The 25,598-nt window shown below is 40.0% G+C and overlaps 1 protein-coding gene across 1 annotated transcript in view; it reads right to left on the bottom strand.

Moving 5' to 3' along the window:
* Positions 1–25,598, bottom strand: part of LOC121373479 — a 49,271-nt gene that overhangs the window by 12,288 nt on the left and 11,385 nt on the right. The window contains exons 2-3 of the mRNA XM_041500146.1: positions 20,821–20,879; positions 7,757–8,134 (exon numbers count right to left, since the gene is read on the bottom strand). Coding sequence (XP_041356080.1) covers positions 7,757–8,134; positions 20,821–20,872 — 430 coding nt within the window. The 5' untranslated portion in view covers positions 20,873–20,879. The remainder of the gene's footprint in view (positions 1–7,756; positions 8,135–20,820; positions 20,880–25,598) is intronic.

Raw genomic sequence — 25,598 nt, 5'->3', positions numbered from 1 at the left:
GTTACACAATAAGACCTACTACACTTACACAATCAGACCTACTACATTTACACTCAGTCCTACTACATTTCAACACTCAAACCTACTACAGTTACACAATCAGACCTACTACAGTTACACAATCAGACCTACTACAGTTACACAATCAGACCTACTACATTTAGTCCTACTACATTTACACAATCAGACCTTCAGTTACACAATAAGACCTACTACATTTACACAATCAGACCTACTACATTTACACAATCAGTCCTAATACATTTACACAATCAGACCTTCAGTTACACAATAAGACCTACTACATTTACACAATCAGACCTACTACATTTACACAATCAGACCTTCAGTTACACAATAAGACCTACTACATTTACACAATCAGACCTACTACATTTACACAATCATACCTACTACGTTTAGTCCTACTACATTTACACAATCAGACCTACTACATTTACACAATCAGACCAACTACATTTACACAATCAGACCTTCAGTTACACAATAAGACCTACTACATTTACACAAGACCTAATACATTTACACAATCAGACCTACTACATTTAGTCCTACTACATTTAAACAATCAGACCTACTACATTTACACAATCAGACCTACTACATTTAGTCCTACTACATTTACACAACAAGACCTACTACATTTACACAATCAGACCTACTACATTTAGTCCTACTACATTTACACAATCAGACCTACAGTAACACAATCAGACCTACTACAATTACAGTCAGACCTACTAGTTACACAGTCAGTCCTACTGCATTTACACAATCAGAGCTACTAAATTGACATAATCAGTCCTACTAGTTACACAATCAGACCTACTACATTTACACAGTCAGACCTGCTACATTTTCACAATCAGTTCTACTACATTTACACAATCAGACCAAACTTTACCTTAATAGTTATCTAAAAGAAACATGATAAACACATGACAGATTAACAGTTTGTTTGACAATGTACATCAGTGCTATTCTCTTAATAGTTATCTAAAAGAAACTTGATAAACACACGTAAGATTAACAGTTTGTTTGACTAGCATGGACTGCTTTTCACTTTTCACAAGCTGCTATTGTAAAAACTGGTTCTCCAAGAATACGGTAAGGTAATTTTGTATGACACTTACAGTTTTCAGTGCTTGCTAACTACCACTGATAATGTATGTAATTCAGTTGGAGAACTCGGACCACTGCAGATTTGTGGGTAAGCCTAGATACTAGCTGACATGACACACATTCAATTGGCCACGGCGCGGTTCTGTTGGTGGTGGCTGAGATCCGGATGTGATCTAGGATTCGAATGGTGATGCTAAATCTCGCCTTGTGACAGTTCCTCACTCACCAAAAGTACATTTTGTTTATTGATTTGGATTTTATCTGAATTGGATTATGCTTCATTTTCATTGATGATATATTTGCATATTTATGACGTGTTCATCTTGTTCCAGTGCACTACTGTTAAATTTGAGCAAACGTAATTGCCCTATTCTGTGGTGGTAACCTTAAATTAAGCTGTGTCCAATTCAGGCAATTAACAAAAACACACACATAATATTTGTATTGTTATCTTTGATAACTATTACCACATTTACATTGCCAACAAATCTGGCCCTTCTGTGTTAGAACTACTTGGGTACACCCCCACCTATCCCTCCATATCAGATCTATCTTAATATACACCTTCTAGTTGAAAATCCACTCCACCCAACCCCCATAACCTTCTGTTTGAACTGCGCGGGTACATCCCACCTACCTCTCCATATTAGATCTATCTTAATACACACCTTCTAGTTGAAAATCCACTCCACCTCTCCCCATAACACCACCAAACTTAGTTTCCATGTTAGACCTACTCCGGTACACCCCACATACACGGGTACACCCACCCTCTCTCCATATTAAATCTATCTTAATACATAAATCCCAGTTGAAAATCCACTACATGCAATTCCATCACCTTCTGTGTTAGAATTATGCGGGTACACCCCCACCTACCTCTGCATATCAAATCTATCTTAATACACACCTTCTAGTTGAAAATCCACTCAACCAAACTCCCATCACCTTCTGATAGAAATATGCAGGGGGATATATCCATCCTACCAGATCTATCTTTATACATACCTTCTAGTTGACAAACCGCTCCATCACCTTCCATATTAGATCTATCTTTATACACACCTTCTAGTTGACAAACCGCTCCATCACCTTCCATATTAGATCTATCTTTATACACACCTTCTAGTTGACAAACCGCTCCACCACCTTCCATATTAGATCTATCTTTATACACACCTTCTAGTTGACAAACCGCTCCATCACCTTCCATATTAGATCTATCTTTATACACACCTTCTAGTTGACAAACCGCTCCATCACCTTCCATATTAGATCTATCTTTATACACACCTTCTAGTTGACAAACCACTCCACCACCTTCCATATTAGATCTATCTTTATACACACCTTCTAGTTGAAAAACCTCTCCATCACCCTCCATATTAGATCTATCTTTATACACACCTTCTAGTTGAAAAACCACTCCATCACCCTCCATATTAGATCTATCTTTATACATACCTTCTAGTTGAAAAACCTCTCCATCACCCTCCATATTAGATCTATCTTTATACATACCTTCTAGTTGACAAACCACTCCACCACCCTCCATATTAGATCTATCTTTATACATACCTTCTAGTTGAAAAACCACTCCATCACCTTCCATATTAGATCTATCTTTATACATACCTTCTAGTTGAAAAACCACTCCATCACCTTCCATATTAGATCTATCTTTATACATACCTTCTAGTTGACAAACCACTCCATCACCTTCCATATTAGATCTATCTTTATACACACCTTCTAGTTGACAAACCACTCCATCACCTTCCATATTAGATCTATCTTTATACATACCTTCTAGTGACAAACCTCTCCACCACCCTCCATATTAGATCTATCTTTATACATACCTTCTGGTTGAAAAACCACAATTGATCACCTTCAAGTTGAAAAACCACTCCATCACCCTCCATATTAGATCTATCTTTATACATACCTTCTAGTTGAAAAACCACTCCATCACCCTCCATATTAGATCTATCTTCATACATACCTTCTAGTTGAAAAACCACAATTGATCACCTTCAAGTTGAAAAACCACTCCATCACCTTCCATATTAGATCTATCTTTATACATACCTTCTAATTGAAAAACCACAATTGACCACCTTCTAGTTGACAAACCACTCCATCACCTTCCATATTAGATCTATCTTTATACATACCTTCTAGTTGAAAAACCACAATTGACCACCTTCTAGTTGACAAACCACTCCATCACCTTCCATATTAGATCTATCTTTATACATACCTTCTAGTTGAAAAACCACAATTGACCACCTTCTAGTTGACAAACCACTCCATCACCTTCCATATTAGATCTATCTTTATACATACCTTCTAGTTGAAAAACCACAATTGATCACCTTCTAGTTGACAAACCACTCCATCACATTCCATATTAGATCTATCTTTATACATACCTTCTAGTTGAAAAACCACTCCATCACCCTCCATATTAGATCTATCTTTATACATACCTTCTAGTTGACAAACCACTCCACCACCCTCCATATTAGATCTGTCTTTATACATACCTTCTAGCTGACAAACCACTCCATCACCTTCCATATTAGATCTGTCTTTATACATACCTTCTAGTTGACAAACCACTCCACCACCTTCCATATTAGATCTATCTTTATACACACCTTCTAGTTGACAAACCACTCCACCACCCTCCATATTAGATCTGTCTTTATACATACCTTCTAGCTGACAAACCACTCCATCACCTTCCATATTAGATCTGTCTTTATACATACCTTCTAGTTGACAAACCACTCCACCACCCTCCATATTAGATCTATCTTTATACACACCTTCTAGTGACAAACCACTCCATCACCTTCCATATTAGATCTATCTTTATACATACCTTCTAGTGACAAACCTCTCCACCACCCTCCATATTAGATCTATCTTTATACATACTTTCTAGTTGACAAACCACTCCATCACCCTCCATATTAGGTCTATCTTTATACATACCTTCTAGTGACAAACCTCTCCACCACCCTCCATATTAGATCTATCTTTATACATACCTTCTAGTTGACAAACCACTCCATCACCTTCCATATTAGATCTATCTTTATACATACCTTCTAGTGACAAACCTCTCCACCACCCTCCATATTAGATCTATCTTTATACATACCTTCTGGTTGAAAAACCACAATTGATCACCTTCAAGTTGAAAAACCACCCCATCACCCTCCATATTAGATCTATCTTTATACATACCTTCTAGTTGAAAAACCACTCCATCACCCTCCATATTAGATCTATCTTCATACATACCTTCTAGTTGAAAAACCACAATTGATCACCTTCAAGTTGAAAAACCACTCCATCACCTTCCATATTAGATCTATCTTTATACATACCTTCTAATTGAAAAACCACAATTGATCACCTTCTAGTTGACAAACCACTCCATCACCTTCCATATTAGATCTATCTTTATACATACCTTCTAATTGAAAAACCACTCCATCACCTTCCATATTTTAACAAATCTGTATATTCCCGATATCTTTTCCTACATAATCTGATTTATTGGCCGTCGTTTTTATACTTATGTTTGGTTTCTTAATTTTATTCTCGGTCTCTGCATTTGTTATATTAACATCTTCTAGCACACTGTCAGCCATTCTATGAATCAGTTTTTGATTTGTAAAGTTACAGGAAAGATCATTCAGATCCTTTGATTTTCAAAAGTGTGGCATGAGACCATATAATATTGTAAATTTTAGACTTGGGTTTACAATTAATATCAAGTTTTGTCAATTTTGGGAGTTGTTATAAATAATATCTTATATTGTATTTTGGGATACAGTTTGGAAAGATAATTAATTTAGAATTGTTTATTTTACTTACGTAATTTAAATCGTAGTGATGTATAATTTTCGGCAATATTCGGCTATAATTAACTTTTTACGATAATCTTCGTTATTTTTCACGAAGGATGTTAGGATAGTTTAATCAGTTATCATTTACGATTAATATGTCATTAATTTTGAGGAAAAGTGAGCGATTTCATGCATTAATGCAAGGATTGTGAACCAGTTTATTCACTTCCGATTGTTGAACCAAAGGTACAACATGTGTGCATGATTATTGTGCCTTTTATGTGTAGCTTTTGAATGGCTCTCTCAATCTGTAATTATTCCAAATTGTTTTTAGATTTATTATGTGAGTACCGGCAATAGTAAGATATGTATTCATTGTGTAATTCATTAACTAAATGGTAGTGTATTTCCGTTAGTCGAAGCAATGTTACCGTCTCGCGTTGTATTACCGTAAACCTTAGAATTATTGTTAGGCATATTTTGTATTGACATTTGAGAGGATTCTGAAATATTATCTAACGGACACATTCCCAGTCTGGAGCTCGATGCGGTAAGACGTGTTTGTTTCGCTTGTGCACATTGCACGTGCTTTCGTGTGCTCGACTTGGCGATACTTCATTTCGTTGTTTTTGTCAGCGAAATGACGTTTTCTACTGGGATGTATATGGCGATTGGAACTGATTGAACGCTGGTACGCTTCTCGTTTCGACAGCCTGCACCACCAGGTTGGATTCTTTTATAGCGAGATTCCTTGCCTCCACGTCATTTCTCCGGCTGACTATGTCGACTAGTTTTTTCGTGACTCGTATGACGGCCATTCTGCAGAACGCCACGGTTGTTCGCGTTTAGTCTCTACATGTCCGAGCCTGTCCTAGCAGCACTGGAAGACTGACCACCCCATTCAAAGAAGAAATAGGAAGTGGGGTTGGCCCCTACTACTCTTTTCTAGACTTTACTTTGCTTTATAGTGATACCATCTCGTATCCTCCCGGAGTCGGGCCCGACCGCACTACTATACCAACCCATGATGACTGGACTAAACCCTAGTCTGATATTCTCTCATTCAGACGGATCCGGCTTCTCAAGATCTGTATTTCAGCATAGCACTACACCTTCAACGTCTTATGACTGTCAATCTAGGGGTTTTCTTGACGGGATGCAACCCATCTTGTCCCTATAAGCTGTGCACCCAAACGGCCTTAACGAGGCCACTCACGTGGACATATAGATCGGACTTTAAACTTCTAGATCTGCTTTCAAAATTTTATGTCGAAATCACTTTCTTTTTTAATATTAAATAGTCCGATCCTCTCTTCTTTCTCTATTTATTTTTGGACTGTCCTTCTAAAATGGTCCAAATTACATAAATATTCGGCTGAGCAGTCAATTAGTTTTATTTTTGGTTTGTAACTTTTTATTTATTTATTTTTTAAATTCTATGAACTTTTTTTTACTAATTGCTATTTTCAAATTCTGCCCATTTTCAACTACCCTCCCCCCCCCCCCCCCCCCCCCCCCCCCAATCCCGAGTCAGGCCACCGATCGGAGGTCGAACGTTGGATGTGCGTGTTCGAAACCCTAGTGGTATATGAGCACGTTAAAGTAGTTATCAATCAATCTAAAAGAGATTATTTGAATTTCACAAAGGAATTGAGTGAAGGAAATATTATTTCTATCTCGTAAATTTCCAAGTATTCTATGTTTGGGGATCTTGTGGTTTCAGTGGGGATGAATGTTTGGGTACGTTTTCGGTGTTTGCGATTGATCTTCGTTCTCTTAGAATAAGCAAATGGTAATCCATATTCTTATTGTTTCATGGGCGGGGAATTGAATGGTGGTTGGGTTGTAGGAAGTTTGGATAACAAGCATGTAATATGAACCTCTCAATTTCAATCATGAAGCTTATTAAAATCCTGGTTACTTTGATGTTTAACTGAATTTGATTTTGATGATATACAGAAACGCTTAAATAAACACTGTGAAAAAGAACGTCTTATGTGATTATTGCATTAGTTAGTGAGAAAGGTTGATTGTAGGTCGCCGAACCCAGCAAGGCATTTTGAGAACTGTAGTTGGAAAACTTTTCCATCACCTTCCATATTAGATCTGTCGTTACATCTACCTTCTAGTTGAAAAACCACTCCATCACCTTCCATATTAGATCTATCTTTATACACACCTTCTAGTTGAAAAACCACTCCATCACCTTCCATATTAGATCTATCTTTATACATACCTTCTAGTTGAAAACCACTCCATCACCTTCCATATTAGATCTATCTTTATACGCACCTTCTAGTTGAAAAACCACTCCATCACCTTCCATATTAGATCTATCTTTATACATACTTTCTAGTTGAAAAACCACTCCATCACCTTCCATATTAGATCTATCTTTATACGCACCTTCTAGTTGAAAACCACTCCATCACTTTCCATATTAGATCTATCTTTATACGCACCTTCTAGTTGAAAAACCACTCCATCACCTTCCATATTAGATCTATCTTTATACATAACTTCTAGTTGAAAAACCAATCCCTCACCTTCCATATTGGAAATACACACACACACACGCGCGTGTACACACACACACATAGGTGCACACACACACACACACACACTTTATCACCTTCCATACTGGACCTATACAAGTACAACCACACACCCACACCCACACACACACGCATACTCACAAACAAACACACCACCCCCACCTCCATATTTTGAACTATGACAACACACACCTTTTACTTCAAAAAACATTTCCGCAGAGTGTGTAAGTACATTACGATTGAAGTAGTACTTCACGGTACATCTGTATGTAGCTTCATCCTCGCGCCTAACATCCATGTATGTGATGGTGAACGTGTCCCCAATGAAGCTGATGACCGTTCTGTTCCTTATAGAGTAACCGCCAGGGTCGTACCCCACTTGACCTGCACTGCCCTTGCCTGCAAGATTCACAAATTCTTGTTCGCTGCTTCGCTTCCTGCTCCAAGTAAATGCAGAAAACCTCTCTTCGTCTCCCATGACAAAGACACACTCCATAGACACGTTTTTTTGCCCTATAACTCCCACCCGCTTCGGTACAGCCATAGTCACACTGTGAATTAAATGAATGTCTGAAAATAATAATAATGATGATGATGAAACTCATAAAAATAATTTTCAAAAAATTAATAATAATAATAATAATAATAATAATAATGCTACTAATCATAAAACAATACTAGAGTAATAATAATAATTTAAAAAATAAAAATAAAAAATGCATGTAATAATAACAATGATGATAATAATGATCTACTTGTCCATCAATATTTCTACGTGTTCAAATGTGGAAACTTGTAAGGCAGGAAGTGGATATAGGAGGAAAGATTCAAACCCTGTAAGGCAGGACGTGGATATAGGAGGAAAGATTCAAACCCTGTAAGGCAGGACGTGGATATAGGAGGAAAGATTCAAACCCTGTAAGGCAGGACGTGGATGTAGGAGGAAAGATTCAAACCCTGTAAGGCAGGAAGTGGATGTAGGAGAAAAGATTCAAACCCTGTAAGGCAGGACGTGGATGTAGGAAGAAAGATTCAAACCCTGTAAGACAGGAAGTGGATGTAGGAGAAAAGATTCAAACCCTGTAAGGCAGGACGTGGACGTAGGAGGAAAGATTCAAACCCTGTAAGGCAGGACGTGGACGTAGGAGGAAAGATTCAAACCCTGTAAGGCAGGACGTGGATGTAGGAGGAAAGATTCAAACCCTGTAAGGCAGGAAGTGGATATAGGAGGAAAGATTCAAACCCTGTAAGACAGGAAGTGGATGTAGGAGAAAAGACTCAAATCCTGTAAGGCAGGAAGTGGATGTAGGAGGAAAGATTCAAACCCTGTAAGGTAGGAAATGGATGTAGGAGGAAATATTGAAACTCTGTAAGGCAGGAAATGGATGTAGGAGGAAAGATTCAAACCCTGTAAGCCAGGAAATGGATGTAGGAGGAAAGATTCAAGCGCTGTAAGCCAGGAAATGGATGTAGGAGGAAAGACTCAAACCCTGTTAGGCAGGAAGTGGATGTAGGACAGATTCAAGCGTTGTAAGGCAGGAAGTGGATGTTGGAGGAAAGATTCAAACCCTGTAAGCCAGGAAGTGGATGTAGGAGAAAAGACTCAAACCCTGTAAGGGAGGAAGTGGATATAGGAGGAAAGATTCAAACCCTGTAAGGCAGGAAGTGGATGTAGGAGGAAAGACTCAAACCCTGTAAGGCAGGAAGTGGATGTAGGAGAAAAGACTCAAACCCTGTAAGGGAGGAAGTGGATATAGGAGGAAAGATTCAAACCCTGTAAGGCAGGAAGTGGATGTAGGAGGAAAGATTCAAACCCTGTAAGGCAGGAAGTGGATATAGGAGGTAAGATTCAAACCCTGTAAGGCAGGAAATGGATGTAGGAGAAAAGACTCAAATCCTGTAAGGCAGGAAATGGATGTATGAGGAAAGATTCAAGCCCTGTAAGGTAGGAAATGGATGTAGGAGGAAATATTGAAACTCTGTAAGGCAGGAAATGGATGTAGGAGGAAAGATTCAAACCCTGTAAGCCAGGAAATGGATGTAGGAGGAAAGATTCAAGCCCTGTAAGGTAGGAAATGGATGTAGGAGGAAATATTGAAACTCTGTAAGGCAGGAAATGGATGTAGGAGGAAAGATTCAAGCGCTGTAAGCCAGGAAGTGGATGTAGGAGGAAAGACTCAAACCCTGTTAGGCAGGAAGTGGATGTATGACAAATTCAAGCGTTGTAAGGCAGGAAGTGGATGTATGAGGAAAGATTCAAACCCTGTAAGCCAGGAAGTGGATGTAGGAGAAAAGACTCAAACCCTGTAAGGGAGGAAGTGGATATAGGAGGAAAGAGTCAAACCCTGTAAGGCAGGAAGTGGATGTAGGAGGAAAGACTCAAACCCTGTAAGGCAGGAAGTGGATGTAGGAGAAAAGACTCAAACCCTGTAAGGCAGGAAGTGGATGTAGGAGAAAAGACTCAAACCCTGTAAGGCAGGAAGTGGATGTAGGAGAAAAGACTCAAACCCTGTAAGGCAGGAAGTGGATGTAGGAGAAAAGACTCAAACCCTGTAAGGCAGGAAGTGGATGTAGGAGGAAAGACTCAAACCCTGTAAGGCAGGAAGTGGATGTAGGAGGAAAGACTCAAACCCTGTAAGGCAGGAAGTGGATGTAGGTGGAAAGATTCAAACCCTGTAAGGCAGGAAGTGGATGTAGGTGGAAAGACTCAAACCCTGTAAGGCAGGAAGTGGATGTAGGAAAGACTCAATCCCTGTAAGGCAGGAAGTGGATGTAGGAGGAAAGATTCAATCCCTGTAAGGCAGGAAGTGGATGTAGGAGGAAAGATTCAATCCCTGTAAGGCAGGAAGTGGATATAGGAGGAAAGATTCAAACCCTGTAAGGCAGGAAGTGGATATAGGAGGAAAGATTCAAACCCTGTAAGGCAGGAAGTGGATATAGGAGGAAAGATTCAAACCCTGTAAGGCAGGAAGTGGATATAGGAGGAAAGATTCAAACCCTGTAAGGCAGGAAGTGGATATAGGAGGAAAGATTCAAACCCTGTAAGGCAGGAAGTGGATATAGGAGGAAAGATTCAAACCCTGTAAGGCAGGAAATGGATGTAGGAGAAAAGACTCAAATCCTGTAAGGCAGGAAATGGATGTATGAGGAAAGATTCAAGCCCTGTAAGGTAGGAAATGGATGTAGGAGGAAATATTGAAACTCTGTAAGGCAGGAAATGGATGTAGGAGGAAAGATTCAAGCGCTGTAAGCCAGGAAATGGATGTAGGAGGAAAGATTCAAGCCCTGTAAGGGAGGAAGTGGATATAGGAGGAAAGATTCAAACCCTGTAAGGCAGGAAGTGGATGTAGGAGGAAAGACTCAAACCCTGTAAGGCAGGAAGTAGATGTAGGAGAAAAGACTCAAACCCTGTAAGGCAGGAAGTGGATGTAGGAGAAAAGACTCAAACCCTGTAAGGGAGGAAGTGGATATAGGAGGAAAGATTCAAACCCTGTAAGGCAGGAAGTGGATGTAGGAGGAAAGACTCAAACCCTGTAAGGCAGGAAGTAGATGTAGGAGAAAAGACTCAAACCCTGTAAGGCAGGAAGTGGATGTAGGAGAAAAGACTCAAACCCTGTAAGGGAGGAAGTGGATATAGGAGGAAAGATTCAAACCCTGTAAGGCAGGAAGTGGATGTAGGAGGAAAGACTCAAACCCTGTAAGGCAGGAAGTGGATATAGGAGGAAAGATTCAAACCCTGTAAGACAGGAAGTGGATGTAGGAGAAAAGACTCAAATCCTGTAAGGCAGGAAATGGATGTATGAGGAAAGATTCAAGCCCTGTAAGGTAGGAAATGGATGTAGGAGGAAATATTGAAACTCTGTAAGGCAGGAAATGGATGTAGGAGGAAAGATTCAAACCCTGTAAGCCAGGAAATGGATGTAGGAGGAAAGACTCAAACCCTGTAAGGCAGGAAGTAGATGTAGGAGAAAAGACTCAAACCCTGTAAGGCAGGAAGTGGATGTAGGAGAAAAGACTCAAACCCTGTAAGGGAGGAAGTGGATATAGGAGGAAAGATTCAAACCCTGTAAGGCAGGAAGTGGATGTAGGAGGAAAGATTCAAACCCTGTAAGCCAGGAAATGGATGTAGGAGGAAAGATTCAAGCCCTGTAAGGTAGGAAATGGATGTAGGAGGAAATTTTGAAACTCTGTAAGGCAGGAAATGGATGTAGGAGGAAAGATTCAAGCGCTGTAAGCCAGGAAATGGATGTAGGAGGAAAGACTCAAACCCTGTTAGGCAGGAAGTGGATGTAGGACAGATTCAAGCGTTGTAAGGCAGGAAGTGGATGTAGGAGAAAAGACTCAAACCCTGTAAGGGAGGAAGTGGATATAGGAGGAAAGATTCAAACCCTGTAAGGCAGGAAGTGGATGTAGGAGGAAAGACTCAAACCCTGTAAGGCAGGAAGTGGATGTAGGAGAAAAGACTCAAACCCTGTAAGGGAGGAAGTGGATATAGGAGGAAAGATTCAAACCCTGTAAGGCAGGAAGTGGATGTAGGAGGAAAGATTCAAACCCTGTAAGGCAGGAAGTGGATATAGGAGGTAAGATTCAAACCCTGTAAGGCAGGAAATGGATGTAGGAGAAAAGACTCAAATCCTGTAAGGCAGGAAATGGATGTATGAGGAAAGATTCAAGCCCTGTAAGGTAGGAAATGGATGTAGGAGGAAATATTGAAACTCTGTAAGGCAGGAAATGGATGTAGGAGGAAAGATTCAAACCCTGTAAGCCAGGAAATGGATGTAGGAGGAAAGATTCAAGCCCTGTAAGGCAGGAAATGGATGTAGGAGGAAAGATTCAAGCGCTGTAAGCCAGGAAATGGATGTAGGAGGAAAGACTCAAACAATGTTAGGCAGGAAGTGGATGTATGACAGATTCAAGCGTTGTAAGGCAGGAAGTGGATGTATGAGGAAAGATTCAAACCCTGTAAGCCAGGAAGTGGATGTAGGAGAAAAGACTCAAACCCTGTAAGGGAGGAAGTGGATATAGGAGGAAAGAGTCAAACCCTGTAAGGCAGGAAGTAGATGTAGGAGGAAAGACTCAAACCCTGTAAGGCAGGAAGTGGATGTAGGAGAAAAGACTCAAACCCTGTAAGGCAGGAAGTGGATGTAGGAGAAAAGACTCAAACCCTGTAAGGCAGGAAGTGGATGTAGGAGAAAAGACTCAAACCCTGTAAGCCAGGAAGTGGATGTAGGAGAAAAGACTCAAACCCTGTAAGGGAGGAAGTGGATGTAGGAGGAAAGAGTCAAACCCTGTAAGGCAGGAAGTGGATGTAGGAGGAAAGACTCAAACCCTGTAAGGCAGGAAGTGGATGTAGGAGAAAAGACTCAAACCCTGTAAGGCAGGAAGTGGATGTAGGAGAAAAGACTCAAACCCTGTAAGGCAGGAAGTGGATGTAGGAGAAAAGACTCAAACCCTGTAAGGCAGGAAGTGGATGTAGGAGAAAAGACTCAAATCCTGTAAGGCAGGAAGTGGATGTAGGAGGAAAGACTCAAACCCTGTAAGGCAGGAAGTGGATGTAGGAGGAAAGACTCAAACCCTGTAAGGCAGGAAGTGGATGTAGGTGGAAAGACTCAAACCCTGTAAGGCAGGAAGTGGATGTAGGTGGAAAGACTCAAACCCTGTAAGGCAGGAAGTGGATGTAGGAAAGACTCAATCCCTGTAAGGCAGGAAGTGGATGTAGGAGGAAAGATTCAATCCCTGTAAGGCAGGAAGTGGATGTAGGAGGAAAGATTCAATCCCTGTAAGGCAGGAAGTGGATGTAGGAAAGATTCAAACCCTGTAAGGCAGGAAGTGGATGTAGGAGGAAAGATTCAAACCCTGTAAGGCAGGAAGTGGATGTAGGAGGAAAGATTCAAACCCTGTAAGGCAGGAAGTGGACATAGGAGGAAAGATTCAAACCCTGTAAGGCAGGAAGTGGATGTAGGAGGAAAGATTCAAACCCTGTAAGGGAGGAGTGGATATAGGAGGAAAGATTCAAACCCTGTAAGACAGGAAGTGGATATAGGAGGTAAGATTCAAACCCTGTAAGGCAGGAAATGGATGTAGGAGAAAAGACTCAAATCCTGTAAGGCAGGAAATGGATGTATGAGGAAAGATTCAAGCCCTGTAAGGTAGGAAATGGATGTAGGAGGAAATATTGAAACTCTGTAAGGCAGGAAATGGATGTAGGAGGAAAGATTCAAGCGCTGTAAGCCAGGAAATGGATGTAGGAGGAAAGATTCAAGCCCTGTAAGGGAGGAAGTGGATATAGGAGGAAAGATTCAAACCCTGTAAGGCAGGAAGTGGATGTAGGAGGAAAGAGTCAAACCCTGTAAGGCAGGAAGTAGATGTAGGAGAAAAGACTCAAACCCTGTAAGGCAGGAAGTGGATGTAGGAGAAAAGACTCAAACCCTGTAAGGGAGGAAGTGGATATAGGAGGAAAGATTCAAACCCTGTAAGGCAGGAAGTGGATGTAGGAGGAAAGACTCAAACCCTGTAAGGCAGGAAGTAGATGTAGGAGAAAAGACTCAAACCCTGTAAGGCAGGAAGTGGATGTAGGAGAAAAGACTCAAACCCTGTAAGGGAGGAAGTGGATATAGGAGGAAAGATTCAAACCCTGTAAGGCAGGAAGTGGATGTAGGAGGAAAGATTCAAACCCTGTAAGGCAGGAAGTGGATGTAGGTGGAAAGATTCGAACCCTGTAAGGCAGGAAGTGGATGTAGGAGGAAAGACTCAAACCCTGTAAGGCAGGAAGTGGATATAGGAGGAAAGACTCAATCCCTGTAAGGCAGGAAGTGGATATAGGAGGTAAGACTCGAACCCTGTAAGGCAGGAAGTGGATGTAGGAAAGACTCAATCTCTGTAAGGCAGGAAGTGGATGTAGGAGGAAAGATTCAATCCCTGTAAGGCAGGAAGTGGATGTAGGAGGAAAGATTCAATCCCTGTAAGGCAGGAAGTGGATGTAGGTGGAAAGATTCAAACCCTGTAAGGCAGGAAGTGGATGTAGGTGGAAAGATTCAATCCCTGTAAGGCAGGAAGTGGATGTAGGAGGAAAGATTCAAACCCTGTAAGGCAGGAAGTGGATGTAGGTGGAAAGACTCGAACCCTGTAAGGCAGGAAGTGGATGTAGGAGGAAAGACTCAAACCCTGTAAGGCAGGAAGTGGATATAGGAGGAAAGACTCAATCCCTGTAAGGCAGGAAGTGGATATAGGAGGTAAGACTCGAACCCTGTAAGGCAGGAAGTGGATGTAGGAAAGACTCAATCCCTGTAAGGCAGGAAGTGGATGTAGGAGGAAAGATTCAATCCCTGTAAGGCAGGAAGTGGATGTAGGAGGAAAGATTCAATCCCTGTAAGGCAGGAAGTGGATGTAGGTGGAAAGATTCAAACCCTGTAAGGCAGGAAGTGGATGTAGGTGGAAAGATTCAATCCCTGTAAGGCAGGAAGTGGATGTAGGAGGAAAGACTCGAACCCTGTAAGGCAGGAAGTGGATGTAGGTGGAAAGACTCGAACCCTGTAAGGCAGGAAGTAGATGTAGGAGGAAAGACTCCAACCCCATAAGGCAGGAAGTGGGTGTAGGAGGAAAAACTCAAGCCCCGTAAGGCAGGAAGTAGATGTAGGAGGAAAGACTCAAACCCTGTAAGGCAGGAAGTAGACGTAGGAGGAAAGACTCAAGCCCTGTAAGGCAGGAAGTGGATATAGGAGGAAAGACTCAAACCCTGAAAGGCAGGAAGTGGACGTAGGAGGAAAGACTCAAACCCTGTAAGGCAGGAAGTGGATCTAGGAGGAAAGACTCAAACCCTGTAAGGCAGAAGTGGATGTAGGAGGAAAGACTCAAGCCCTGTAAGGCAGGAAGTGGATGTAGGAGGAAAGACTGAAACCCTGCAAAGTCTGCTGGGTATAGTTAATAGTCTGTGTGTATGTTTGAGCGTGTGTGTGTAGGGGGGGGGGGGGGGGGGGGGGGGGGGATGGAAATACAAATGTATCCGAGGGCCCAAACCTGTGGTTAGGGGGCATACTCGCCTAAGAACATTAAATTCTTCTGAGTACAGAAAAAAGTGAGGGACATGACCCCCAAGCAGGCACATATGTAGTGGTGGGAGGGTGGGTGCTCAAAGCAAATTTTCTTCTTTTTTCAATATATTTCAAATAATAATTTGCCATGACCCGAACCCCCTAGAAACTCTACTCTCCACTGCTGAGATACCACCCCCACCCCACCACCCCCACCCGCATCATGTCCTGCATACATGCCTGCCGCGCCCCTCTATTCTGCATACTTTGCCCTCAACTTTTCTTTCTAAAGAACACCCTTCTGTTTATAAACTAATCCAACTTGTGACAGTGTAAAATGGGAAACACATTAGAAATTCAGGACAGTTTGTAGTCATCAGTGTCTGTGACTTGCGAAACTCTCTTCAGGGGTCATACACATTTTTCTGAACTAATTTCCATACTTTTTCCATAACCCTTTCCAAGACAAGACACATTAACCCATTTTCGAAACTTACTTTTCAGATTATTACCCATATATAAAGCAATGTCCGACAAGTCTTAACCCGCTAAGATATATGACCAACTTCCGAATGCACACTGCGAAAGTGTAGGGTATGTGGTAACTTCCCAGCAGTCTGCACTGAAACCTAAATATGTTATCTGGTCGATTTTTCTCAAGGAAAACCTAAAATTCCATTGAACTGCATTGAACAAGCATGTTAATTTGTCTGAAGATTTCCCATTTGTATTTTGAAATATTTTTATTTCATTTTATTGTCAGGTAACATAAAACTATCCTGTAATACATCTGGTGTCATGACTTAAAGTTTTATTAAAGTTATCATGTTTCATGAACGTGAACTATATAAACAGGTTTCACATGACGCAGGAATCCTGCGTATTTGACGCAACACTTGCCTAAAATACTCCTAAAATAAAATATGTGTATGTCATGGTTGACGCAAAATAGTTCCGATGTCAATCGATTTCACATTCATTTTTTTTTATACATAAAAACCTAACGACTAATTCAATTAAATTTCAGTTCACTTTATTGCACAATACCAAACAAACTGGTGTCAGCAGATAGAAACAGAAAAGAAGAAGCGTGCAACATCAACTAAGTTCAATACGAAAATAGCCGAGCGGTTTAACTGGTTCCCAACTTTATCAATACGTTTAACGTAACTTAAGTGTTAAAACCAGTTTGGCTCATGTAGTATGCCAGACCTTTCTCTAAAGTTAGATCATCGCGACAATGCCAATCGCGTTAACACTAAAAAAAAAAAAATGTTTTAAACACCTAAAAACCTAACGACTTCAAATGTTCAGAACAAATATAGCCTAGCGGTTTAACTGGTTCCCAACCGTATCAATACGTTATGTTAGATAACTGTTAAAAACAGTGTGGCTGATGTAGTGTGCCAGTTCCTGACTAAATTTAGATCATCGTGATAATGTCGAATGCGCGGTCTGTATACGAACATGTACAATGTCATGTAGATGGTTGAGCAAATCGAATAGGTGTTAGTCATAATTATTGCCCCAGATGCAGCTATATTACAAAGCAGGTTAGCATGCAGCATTGGGTGACTATTTGCAAAGGGTGCATAAACAGATATTATGTCAGTCGGGATTCAGTGAGTACGGTAATGTATACATTTTTAGCTTGTATGTCCATTTGTTAGACTATCTTGGTTGAGAAACGGTTGAAACAGGGTGCCACAAGTTTTGAATACCAGCTACATGTATATAGAGGATAAGTAACAATATTCGGACGTAGAAAGAACCACACTTTCTACGTCCCTTCGGACTACATAAACAGACAGGACAAAAACCCCATTAAATTATTTACAATAAGAAAAACAATGGATATACATGTACATGTATATGTATTATACAGATAGAATAGTGGATATAATATATACATGTAATATAAACGAGACAGTTATTCAGTTAATTATGTGATTTAAGAAATATATATCATAGATGACTCCCATTTTTGAATGGATCACTCCCAAAATAAAACCCTGTGAGTCATGATGACTCCCGTTTTCCAGATGCTAGGTGTATAAACAGTTTAAGTATCGCGACCCAAGTACCGGGATATGTATTGTATGGCGACCTCCCGTATCGTAACAGCTCAAGATCCAGTGCACCACAACTGGTCAAAGGCTATGGTATGTGCTTTCCTGTCTGTGGAAAATGCATATAAAAGATCCGTTGCTGCTAAACTGGAAAAATGTAGCTAGTTTTCTCTGATGACTATACGAGTCAGAATTACCAAATGTTTGACATTCAATAGTCGATGTGATCTAGTTGTGTCGTTAAACAAAACAAACTTTTAACGCCCTTGTTTAATACTGTTTGATATGATAGTGTCCATGGAGTCTCATTCCTGTATTAGCCATAATGTAGCTCAGCATTGTAAACCTGGTGTCAGAGTTATAACTATGTTACACACCCAAGCAACAAGTGATTAAACAATGTGCTTGGGTGTCAGTTATCACTATGTTACACACCTAACAAGTGATAAAACAATGTGCTTGAGTGTCAGTTATCACTATGTTACACACCTAACAAGTGATTAAACAATGTGCTGGGGTGTCAGTTATCACTATGTTACACACCCAAGTAACAAGTGATTAAACAATGTGCTGGGGTGTCAGAGTTATCACTATGTTACACACCCAAGTAACAAGTGATTAAACAATGTGCTGGGTTGTCGGAGTTATCACTATGTTACACACCTAACAAGTGATTAAACAATGTGCTGGGTTGTCGGAGTTATCACTATGTTACACACCTAACAAGTGATTAAACAATGTGCTGGGGTGTCAGGTATCACTATGTTACACACCTAACAAGTGATTAAACAATGTGCTGGGGTGTCAGGTATCACTATGTTACACACCTAACAAGTGATTAAACAATGTGCTGGGGTGTCAGGTATCACTATATTACACACCTAACAAGTGATTAAACAATGTGCTGGGATGTCAGGTATCACTATGTTACACACCTAACAAGTGATTAAACAATGTGCTGGGGTGTCAGGTATCACTATGTTACACACCTAACAAGTGATTAAACAATGTGCTGGGGTGTCAGGTATCACTATGTTACACACCTAACAAGTGATTAAACAATGTGCTGGGGTGTCAGGTATCACTATTTTACACACCTAACAAGTGATTAAACAATGTGCTGGGTTGTCGGAGTTATCACTATGTTACACACCTAACAAGTGATTAAACAATGTGCTGGGGTGTCAGGTATCACTATGTTACACACCTAACAAGTGATTAAACAATGTGCTGGGGTGTCAGGTATCACTATGTTACACACCTAACAAGTGATTAAACAATGTGCTGGGGTGTCAGGTATCACTATGTTACACACCTAACAAGTGATTAAACAATGTGCTGGGGTGTCAGGTATCACTATGTTACACACCTAACAAGTGATTAAACAATGTGCTGGGTTGTCGGAGTTATCACTATGTTACACACCTAACAAGTGATTAAACAATGTGCTGGGGTGTCAGGTATCACTATGTTACACACCTAACAAGTGATTAAACAATGTGCTGGGGTGTCGGAGTTATTACTATGTTACATACCTAACAAGTGATTAAACAGTGTGCTGGGGTGTCGGAGTTATCACTGTTACACACCCAAGTAACAAGTGATTAAACAATGTGCTGGGGTGTCAGAGTTATCACTATGTTACACACCTAACAAGTGATTAAACAATGTGCTGGGGTGTCAGGTATCACTATGTTACACACCCAAGTAACAAGTGATTAAACAATGTGCTGGGGTGTCAGAGTTATCACTATGTTACACACCCAAGTAACAAGTGATTAAACAATGTGCTGGGTTGTCGGAGTTATCACTATCTTACACACCTAACAAGTGATTAAACAATGTGCTGGGGTGTCGGAGTTATTACTATGTTACATACCTAACAAGTGATTAAACAGTGTGCTGGGGTGTCGGAGTTATCACTGTTACACACCCAAGTAACAAGTGATTAAACAATGTGCTGGGGTGTCAGAGTTATCACTATGTTACACACCTAACAAGTGATTAAACAATGTGCTGGGGTGTCGGAGTTATCACTATGTTACACACCTAACAAGTGATTAAACAATGTGCTGGGGTGTCGGAGTTATCACTATGTTACACACCTAACAAGTGATTAAACAATGTGCTGGGGTGTCACACCTATGTGCTGGGGTGTCACAGTTATCACTATGTTACACACCCAAGTAACAAGTGATTAAACAATGTGCTGGGGTGTCACAGTTATCACTATGTTACACACCTAACAAGTGATTAAACAATGTGCTGGGGTGTCGGAGTTATCACTATGTTACACACCTAAGTAACAAGTGATTAAACAATGTGCTGGGGTGTAACAGTTATCACTATGTTACACACCTAAGTAACAAGTGATTAAGCAACGTGCTTGGGTGTCAGAGTTATTACTATGTTACACACCTAAGTAACAAGTGATTAAACAATGTGCTGGGGTGTCGGAGTTATCACTATGTTACACACCTAACAAGTGATTAAACAATGTGCTGGGGTGTCGGAGTTATCACTATGTTACACACCTAACAAGTGATTAAACAATGTGCTGGGGTGTAACAGTTATCACTATGCTACACACCTAAGTAACAAGTGATTAAACAACGTGCTTGGGTGTCAGAGTTATTACTATGTTACACACCTAAGTAACAAGTGATTAAACAACCTGCTTGGGTGTCAGAGTTATTACTATGTTACACACCTAACAAGTTATTGAACAATGTGCTGGGGTGTCACAGTTATCACTATGTTACACACCTAACAAGTGATTAAACAATGTGCTGGGGTGTCGGAGTTATCACTATGTTACACACCTAACAAGTGATTAAACAATGTGCTGGGGTGTCGGAGTTATCACTATGTTACACACCTAACAAGTGATTAAACAATGTGCTGGGGTGTCACACCTATGTGCTGGGGTGTCACAGTTATCACTATGTTACACACCCAAGTAACAAGTGATTAAACAATGTGCTGGGGTGTCACAGTTATCACTATGTTACACACCTAACAAGTGATTAAACAATGTGCTGGGGTGTCACAGTTATCACTATGTTACACACCTAACAAGTTACTGAACAATGTCCGTGTACAAACAGGCAACATCGTGAGAATTAAACCAGAATTAAGTACACGATGGAGTACAAACCTAATATTAGGATCAATGCCTGGAAGAAGATGTCAAAAGTAGTAACCTTCATACTGGTACTGAAATGTAAAAGCTATTACAAATTATACACTTGAAATGTAAAAACAATTACAAACTAAACATCTGAAATGTAAAAATGATTTCAAATTAAACATCTGAAATGTAAAATCTATTATAAATTATACACTTGAAATGTAAAAACAATTACAAATTAAACACTTGAAATGTAAAAATTATTACAAATTAAACACTTGAAATGTAAAATCAATTATGAATTAAACATCTGGACCTATTCATGAAAAGGTGTAAGTTACGTCTACGACTAGCACTTACGTCTGCCGTAGATTTAAGTTTACGTGCAAGAAGCACCCTATTCTCAAAGACGGTCGTAAACGTAACTTAGTTGGACTTAGATCTACGAAAGTAGCTCTATCAGCTGAGAAATAATATTATTATTTCTAATTACAAAAATAGAAACAATGGCTACCGGGTAAATAACAAATGCGCAAAACGCAATTTCGTGTGTTTTTTGCTAACAGTAACACAGCCATAACCGTAGAGCTTGAAGACACGAAAGTGAGTCTGTGAAAATAATATACTTGGATGCACATGAATCCTTAATCTGTTCCAGGGCTTTAATGATTGCCCAAATTTCAGCAGTAAAGATTGATGCTGAATCGGGTAATCTCGTGGAAATTATTGCGTCTGATGGAAAAACTGTAGCACAAGCCACAGAATTCCCATCCCGTGATCCGTCTGTGTAAACAGGAATGTAATCACAATACCTCTCTTGGAGTTCCATGAAATGTTGTTTATAAATAACTGCATCTGTGCGATCTTTTTTTTAGATGCACAAGATCGAATACAATTTTTGGTGGTTTGATACACCAAGGTGGCAAAATAAAATATGAACGTGTTTCCAAAATGTCTGTTAAATCAATGTTGGAAACTGATAAAAACTGCTTAATGCGAAGACCAAATGTTCGAATCGCATTCGGTTTGGCATAAAATAACTTCATATAATTATTATCAAACACCGCATTGTGTGCAGGATGTTTTGGCATTGATTTAATCTTTGTAGCATACTGCAGAGAAAGCTTTGCACATCTAGCACCCAAACTAGGTTCTTGTGCATCGACGTACAAGCTCTCCACAGGAGATGTTTTGAAAGCACCAAGACAAAGCCTAAGTCCCTGGTTGTGTATAGGATCTAGCATTTGCAAGTAAGACTTACGTGCTGACCCAGACACAATGCGCCCATAATCAAGTTTAGACCGAACTAAAGATGTATAAAGTCACACCTCAAATATGTTAGTTCGTCCCCAAGACTGATAATAAAATCACCCCCACACCTCAAATATGTCAGTTCTTCCCCAAGACTGATAATAAAATCACCCCCACACCTCAAATATGTCAAGATAAAAATCCTGTTCACCTTCCATTTGGGTTTGGTGTGTCTTTCATTTTTTAAATATTTATAAGGAAAAAAAAAAAAAATTTTTTTTATGAAACATGACAACGTTTATAAGTAAAATAAGTCATGTGATCGCCAACACTCATGCATATTATTCAATGTCATCTTTACTGCCTAACATAATATTGGAGGAGGGGCAAAATGGCTTGGAGAGGAAACGTCTGGTACTCAAACCATTGACGAATATTTTCAAAATATCTTTGTTTAAAAAAAAAATCATAATAAAGTTTTATGTAAAAAAAGATTTTTTTACTCCAGTGTGCAGTTGGTCCGAATTAATGTTAGTCACGAAAAAACGTACAACACGTACACACCCTACCTACATATTATCCCTACAGTACAATAAACAATAAATTTGATCTGCACATCAGTTTCTACTTATTTTTATTCCGTTTCATAGTTAATGCAAGTTGAATACGCCGTATTTTGATGTTATTTGTTTATTTTTAATTGGGTACGAGTACGACTTGCTAGACTAGTTTCCGTTTTCACGTAGGACCCTTATTTCGTGTGGCGTCTCCTGGCGTTGACTACACCTCGAAACCTCATTGTGACTAGAATTCACTTTATTATTGTGACTAGAAACCACTCGCACGTTAATTAAACATATGGTTAAGGACCACATACATATATATATATTGAGAGAGGAAACCAGCTGTCGCCACTTCATGGGCTACTGTTTTCGATTAGCAATAAGGGATCTTTTATATGCACTAATCCACAGACAGTATACCACATACCACGGCCTTTGATATATCAGTCGTGGTGCACTGGCTGGAGCGAGAAATAGGCCAATGGGCCCACCGACGGGGATCGATCCTATACCGACCGCGCATCAAGTAAAAGCTTTACCACCGAAAAGATGGAAGACAAGACCGGTGAAAGAAAGAAAGAAAGAAAGAAATGTTTTAGTTAACGACGCACACTCAACACATTTTGCTTACGGTTATATGGCGTCGGACATATGGTTAAGGACCACATATATATTGAGAGAGGAAACCCGCTGTTGCCACTTCATGGACTACTCTTTTCGATTAGCAATAAGGGATCTTCTATGTATATGCACTATCCCACAGACAGTATATCACATACCACGGCCTTTGATATGTCAGTTGTAGTGCACTGGCTGGAGCGAGAAATAGACCAATGGGCCCACCGACGGGAATCGATCCTAGACCGACCTCGCACCGAACAGGTGGAAGACAAGACCGGTGAATTCAGGTGTATAATGTGTTCATCACCTGCCGTATGACGTCATACAACAGAGCATGTCGGGACATCTAGACGATGTGTGTCCTAAATAGGTCTATGCCTATGCCCTGTAGTTAAATATTAAAATCCCCCCCCCCCCCCACACACACACCGTAATTTAACGTTGTTAAAATAGTTTATGAACCGACTGAACAAAGTCAAACTGTTTGTGTTCAAATAGTTTCACAAGCGCATATGTTGTCCATTTTCCATTATGTTGAAAACTGGAAATTAAACTGTAATGATCTTATGTTTGATATCGAATCGGGGGGGGGGGGGGGGGGGGGGGCTGGAGGGTACCCCCCCCCCCCCCCCCCCCCCCGTTTACACGTTTTGTAAAGCTATACATTATGTTCATTATGTTCTTATATGCATACAACACGAGCTGGTCTAATTAAGATTCTTAAAGGCGCGTTCTCACTGTGCGATTAGTCGTACTGTGAGATCATACAAATCGGAACGACTTTAGTTTTATACAAGTCGTGTAGGAATCGTACCGATTAGAACATGTTCTATTTCTCATGACAAACCGTAAGCTCCCAGCCAATCAAATCACATTAAAGTACAATCGTTTTAGTTTTGTCAGTTCCGCTTTTTCTCATTTGCTTATAAATATGTCACAATGTCCCGATGTCATGGGTCCATAAACCCTATTAGCCCAGATGTGGTCAATAACTGTTTTGTTACATAAAGCCATTAGTAAAATGTCTACCAGACGCGGAACCGAGGGGGGGGGGGGGGGGGGGGGAGATTATATGAAGTAATGGTAGGTATGACAAAGTTTGACGTCACTTTGCGCTGCATATCTGCCACCAGCTTAAATGACTCAGTTTTCAACACAAATATTACAGCTTCCCAATAAAATACATTGATATTAAATACATATACATACACAGCGTTTTATCGTCTTTCCAACAGATATAACTATTTAATTTGTAATTCGGTTAAAACTACACCAATAACGATTTTCAAGAGAGCTCTGTCAATGACGTCGCGTAAAAAGTATGACGTCGCGGCCATTTTTACAGCTGATAGGGTCACATGATAATGTTTTCTTAACGCGGCGTCTGACGTCAATGGCTTCTTTTGGAAGTGTTTTGAGGCGTTCAAGACATGGCTCATTGTTGAGAAAGGTCGAGTTTGTCACTAATAACGAAATGTGATATTTTAAATGTAGTTTGAAAAACACTGAACTTCAAATGGATTTTGAATATATTTCTATACTTCGGTACATCGAGTTCACATACTCAGTTGTTAAATTGAACCTATTTCTATGTTTTCTTTCAAGTCATTTCACCCTAGCGCATTTGAGCGCAAGACGTCCAAACTGGGGTTGTCTCAGCAGTCATGGCGGCAGCCATTTTATCAATCCCATAATGCATCGCTTCAAGGTGGCTGAATATAACTCTAATACATTATGGCTAGCGAGCTGTCACCCACAATTAAGTTGTTTTTGTTGTTTATTGCATGGGAATTTTCTTCTTCTTTTTAAGCTCCAATCTCGCCTCACATTAATTAGCATAACTTCATTTAAACATTGAAACACACAGGTCTACAGTTTTTATAAAGAATTGTGTGTGACAGTAACACAATTTTAATAGTTAAATAACAAAAATATATATTTTAGGTAATATTTCGATCAGCACACAGTACCCTCCCCCACATCTAGCTATATTGTTATTTTTCAATGTATTTTCCGGGGAAACATGACCGGACCCCCACCCTCACCCCAACACATACACTAAAAACTCTGCTAGCCAGTCTAGACCTCCACTACACAATTTCCTGCACAGCCGCTTGTTTTACAAAATATTTAGTTTTAACGCTTCAAATTAATTTTATATGTACATTAAATTGTATTATAAACATGCAAAAATAATTTATCCTAAAAACATCTATCTATACTATAGACTATAGTAACATTAGTATGTGTATAAACATGTTTGTTTGTGTTGCATGTCGATGTTTAAAGCCGCACGCCCTAGTTCCATCCAGCGAAAATAACTTATAATTTTGGTTAATCTACAAACCTGTAACACACTTAGATCACGTT

This window comes from Gigantopelta aegis, chromosome 5 (genome assembly GCF_016097555.1).
Source record: "Gigantopelta aegis isolate Gae_Host chromosome 5, Gae_host_genome, whole genome shotgun sequence".
Classification (NCBI taxonomy): domain Eukaryota; kingdom Metazoa; phylum Mollusca; class Gastropoda; order Neomphalida; family Peltospiridae; genus Gigantopelta; species Gigantopelta aegis.
This window is presented reverse-complemented; position numbering and strand designations above follow the sequence as displayed.